Source organism: Eurypyga helias, unplaced genomic scaffold, assembly GCF_000690775.1.
Source record: "Eurypyga helias isolate BGI_N326 unplaced genomic scaffold, ASM69077v1 scaffold15023, whole genome shotgun sequence".
Lineage (NCBI taxonomy): Eukaryota > Metazoa > Chordata > Aves > Eurypygiformes > Eurypygidae > Eurypyga > Eurypyga helias.
Window position 1 is genome coordinate 418 of NW_010241974.1, and position 5,216 is coordinate 5,633.

General features: G+C 48.7%; 1 protein-coding gene across 1 annotated transcript; it reads left to right on the plus strand.

Annotated features, from left to right (window-relative positions):
* Nucleotides 1-27: 27 nt before the first annotated feature.
* SCHIP1 (schwannomin interacting protein 1) lies at nt 28-4,439 on the plus strand. Its single transcript, XM_010148924.1, has 5 exons — nt 28-183; nt 820-1,017; nt 1,505-1,628; nt 2,553-2,646; nt 4,011-4,439. The coding sequence occupies exons 1-5, from the start codon at nt 28-30 to the stop codon at nt 4,060-4,062; spliced, it is 624 nt and encodes a 207-aa protein (XP_010147226.1). The 3' UTR covers nt 4,063-4,439.
* The last annotated feature ends 777 nt before the right edge of the window (nt 4,440-5,216 follow it).

Genomic DNA, 5,216 nt, shown 5'->3' on the forward strand with positions numbered 1-5,216 from the left:
TGTCGGCATGGCGACAGTGCCGGCGCGATGGGGCTGCTGTCTCACCTCTGCCTTACTCCCCACAGATTACAAAGTGGGATGAACCTTCAGATTTGCTTCGTGAACGACAGTGGCAGTGACAAGGACAGCGATGCCGACGACAGCAAGACAGAAACCAGCCTGGACACGCCGTTGTCACCCATGGTAGGTCTGGGAACGTATCCTGCAGAGGCTCTGGAGCATGGAAACCGTGAGGCCATCCATCGTGGAAGCTGATAAAGAGCTGATGCTATTCAAGTAGCAGTGCTAAACCCCAGAGCAGCATCTTCAGCCATCAATAAATGGAATGCGAGATGCTGAGGGGCTGATAGCAGATTGCCCCTGGCTAGCACAGAGCTGCTGTAGAGCAGATGCCTTCATGTGAGTGTCTTCCTTCCTTCCTTCCTCCCTTTCTTTTTGGCTCTGATAATGATCAGGACCATAATGGATACAGAGCGTATCAGCTCCCACCAGCTTTCCCCTCCTCTCTTGTCTTTCATCAATATAACACAGAGGCCCCAGATATTTTCCTCCAGATTGTCCCTTCTACACCTATTGATCCGCTTGGTTCCTCTTTCCATTTGAAGTGCTATTAATAGTCAGGAGGGCCTGTCTGGGAATAACTCTGATTTTTAAAGGTGATATTGGGGAATAAAAAAAACCAATCTGTGCTCTTCACCTTTTCTGTAGAAACAATACCACTTGTAAGCACACAAAAATGTGTTAAGCTGACAGCAGACTTCTTTGCTGTGGCAGAGTTGGGGTGATGGGGCTGTAACGGCTGCGTGTCTGCTTCCCTAGAGCAAGCAGAGCTCATCCTACTCCGACAGAGACACGACGGAGGAAGAGTCGGAGTCCCTCGACGACATGGATTTCCTCACCAGGCAAAAGAAACTCCAAGCTGAAGCCAAAATGGCCTTGGCTATGGCGAAGCCCATGGCCAAAATGCAGGTCGAGGTGGAAAAGCAGAACAGGAAGAAATCGCCAGTAGCAGATCTTGTAAGTGGGGGCTGTGGGATGGCGCGGGGGGGTAACACAACCCCTTGGCTTGTTGAGACATGCACAGCGGCTGGCTGTACTTGCTCACCGTGCTTGCAGACGTGCAGCCGTGATAGGGACCGTTGAAGGTTTGACATCTCACCAGGGCATTATGGGAGCAGGATGGGTGCAGGGAATGAGATGGTGAAGTGTGAAGGTTGCTACCGCCTTGGGGCTGGCACGATGCTGCTCATCCTCTAAGGCATAGTCTGCCCATCCCAGGGCACTCCTGCCTCGGTACAACGCTGCTCGCCGTAGCCCTCACCTCCCCTTGTGTCAATCTGAAGACTTGGGACAAGCATTGTGTAGCTGTTCCAGCTCGTTTTGGCACTCTCAGGGCAGTCGTTGATGCAGTGTGCGAGAGGGGGACACCTGCAGTGCAAACTGCCACCCTTTGGGAATGCAAGTCATGGGAAGAAAACATTAAAAAGTGACAATTTCTTTTCAGCTGCCACATATGCCTCATATAAGTGAATGCCTGATGAAGAGAAGTTTAAAACCCACTGATCTAAGAGACATGACTATCGGGCAGCTACAAGTGATAGTCAATGATCTCCACTCACAGATAGAAAGTAAGTGACACTTGTTTCATTGTTCTTTGGCATGTCCCATTTCATTAAGAACAGTTCTCCAGGATACACATAGAAATGTTGATAAATGTGTAATAACATGCATCACAGAGTCACAGAAGGGTTTGGGTGGGAAGTGACCTTAAACACCACCCAGCCCCACACCCTGCCATGGGCAGGGACACCTTCCACCAGACCAGGTTGCTCCAAGCCTCATCCAGCCTGGCCTTGGACACTTCCAGGGATGGGACATCCACAGCTTCTCTGGGCAACCTGTTCCAGTGCTCCCCACCCATTCTGGGAAGAATTTCTCCCAGATATATGGAAGAGGCGCACCACAGCAGCTGGAGATGGAGTTCTCTCCAGATTTGACTCCTTCAGCCTTTTTCTTTCCCTTTTCCCGTTTCTCCCAAAGCACTCGCTTGGCTCCGTAAGAGAGGAGGGCTGTAGCATTGTGCCAGCACCTAACACCCCATGTGTAAATGAAATCCTGGTTGGTTAAAAATAGTCTTGGGAAGTCTGCCTGTCCTGAAAGCACCTGCCATTTGTGTCTCTGGCTGTGCCTTCATGTGACACTATGCCATGACACCAAAACCATCTGTACGTGGAGAAACCCTCCGGTTTAGCGAACATCCCAAGGGAAATCCACTTTTGCAGCACTTCAGCGTGTTTCACGGGTCCTTGCAACCTAAACAATTCTATGATCTTTACTTTTGGTGCTGCATTAAGATATTTCAAGAAAGAAACTGCTTGCACGCAGTGGCAAGGGGCTTACAGTTTATCCTGCAAAACATGGATTGGAGGGGGGTCCCTCCTGTTCTCTGCACCCCAGCTTACGCGTAAGGCAGTGGGGAAGGACTCTGTAGAGGTCCCAACTTGGGGTTCCCTGGGATGTCACAAACTCACCCCCTTTCTCCCTGGCACCAGGCTTGAACGAGGAGCTGGTGCAGCTGCTGCTCATCCGGGACGAGCTGCACACGGAGCAGGATGCCATGCTGGTGGACATCGAGGACCTGACCAGGTGAAGGAAGCTCCCTGGGGTATTTTCCTTTCCTCGCAGGTCCCAGCTTATCGTCGGCAGCATGTAGGGGGTTTCTTGTAGCGGAATTTCAGTACTAAAGCTTTTGCCACCAAAGGTAAGGGCCGAGCAGGACACTGCGCTCTCCTCCAGAACAAGGAACGAAGGCGCTTGGGTTCTGGTGACTGTCAGCAGCTGTCAAGAGCTCCCAAAAAGCAGCCATTGGTGCCTGCTCTTGAACTGGTGTTTCCCTTTACGAAGCCTTTTCAGGCTTCAGAAACTGTGAAGCCCGGGAAGGAGCGATGCTGCAAACCCCCAGTGCATCCAAAGAAAATCCGAGCAGCTCCCTGTGTCATTCCACCCTTCTCGCTGGTTAGTCTTTCACCTGACCGACGGGAGAATTTCTGAATCTCTTTAAATGTTAAGGTTCAATAGCTGATAAAACAGAAAGCTTTGCAGAATGTAGGTGGGTTTCCTGAAGGAATCCATCTCCCAGGCAGTAAGAAAGACTTAAAAGGCATTTTCCTTTCAGGTAACTAGTGATGCACCAAGAAAAACTTTGGGAAAAAAGCAGCTGAAACAGAAGGTGTGCTGGATACCCTGGATATTGTCAGCACACCAGGACCGCAGTTTTAAAACTGAAGCATCATGCTTGCAAAACATACAGCCTAAATTTCTTGCTATTTTAAGACACCGCGGTGCTGCATAGCAGCCACGTGAGATTTGATGGTGCCTTGCCTGGAAACAGTGTCTCCCGGATGGAGTGGCCCCGAGGGATTTGGGAGCAGTTCTCTTGCTGCCCAGGGGATGGTGGCCCCAGAGAGGAGCAGGCAGGTTGTCACTTCAGAGTCTTGTGAGACACTCTCTGGTTCCCTTAACAAAGAGCAAGTGATGAAAGGGGGGCGTTTGGGGAGGGGTGTGAGCTGGGTCTGTAAGCAAAAACCAATGCCACCCCACATCTCTTTGTGCTTCGGGAAATGCTTTGCTTCCTAAATTCAATTAATGGCAGTTTAGTGAATTAAATTCATTGGGAATTTATTTTGGCTTTGGTGCGTGTTGGGGGGCACCAGCTCCCCCCCCCAGCCCAGCGTTGTTTGGGGGCGAATGCACCGACCATCACTGCGGGAGGGGAGGAGATGGCCCCAGCTGACCCAAAACCGCGCTGGAGAAGGGTTTCTTCTCCGCTGCACTTCACTTACCTTCCAGTCCCCTCCCGACGGGAAGGAGCCCGGGCAGAGACCGCACATCCCTCGCTCGGTTCCTTTCGGTTCGCTGCCGGCGCGGCGCGGACGCTGGCTTTCAGCACGGCCGTCGTTGGGGCTCTCCCCTCGGCGCAGGGATTAACGTCGCTTCTCTCCTCCCCCCAGACACGCCGAAAGTCAGCAGAAGCACATGGCAGAGAAGATGCCGGCAAAATGAACCCCGGAGCCCCGGGAGCAGAGCTCGAGCGAGACTTCATTTTGCTTCTGTGTGTGTCCAAGCGCTGATGTCCACGGTGGCGCCGAGAAAAGCAGTGTTAGTCATTGACCATGTCTGAAGCTTTATGTCCGGTGATTGGCCTCTGCTTCTTAATTTATTTTAATTTTTTTACTCGTGCCACTAAATATCAGGCATTTTAATAATATTATTACAAAAAAATGTACAGTACTTATAACATTATAAATCATGGGTGAGAAGAGAGGGTAGTTTAACTTTATTTTTGTTTGTTTAGAGATTTTCAGTTGAACGATATTTTGCCATTGACTACTTTTTTATTCTTCACTGTAGTTTTAAAATAAAGAAACTGTACTTGACGGTGCTATACAAGTCAAAAAGAAAATACATGCCTGCCTCGTAGTGAAGTTGTAGCTTTCAGTAATACGTATATTTTAATCAGTTTTCAACATTTTGTGAATGTTGACTACCTGACATTCATTTTTAGATGTGCTATTAACATTCGGTTGGGTTCAGAGAGTTACCTTGAAAGTTTTATGTATAAAGATGTAAAATAAAAATTTAAAAAATTGTTTCATATGATACGTCTTTTTGTTGCTTAGCGCTTGACTTTGGTGACGCACCAGTAACGTACTCCTCGAACTAAATGTGCAATTCCTGATTTGTCATCACCAGAAAGAGCCTTTTGGGGTTGGGTTTGGGTTTTTTTTTGCCTGTGCTATGAAATTAGGAAATTAGGGAGAGAAGACGGGATTTGTGTAGTTAGTTATTTGTAAGTTCATCATGTATGTATGACAGGGACTTCAGAGATTTCTTCTCTAATAATATACACAGGGCCCTAATATTGTGATGACTCGTTAGAATCAGCAGCCACATGCCGTAGGTGGGGGTTTTTTATATTTTATTGTCTGGGCTAAATATTTAAATGACTCACCAGTGTCAGAAATGAAAAAAAAAAAAGCTATGTTAAAAGTCTAAGCAGCATATTAAATGTATTATATATGGTAATCACTCACCTCTCTGCCTTTGGGCTGGGCTCCTGGTAACTGTGTTCCTCAGCCGAGTGCTGGCTGTGTCCTCCTCCGCCTGTACAGGAGGAGGGACACCGTGAGACTAATAGGCCTGTCTCCATCCCTCAT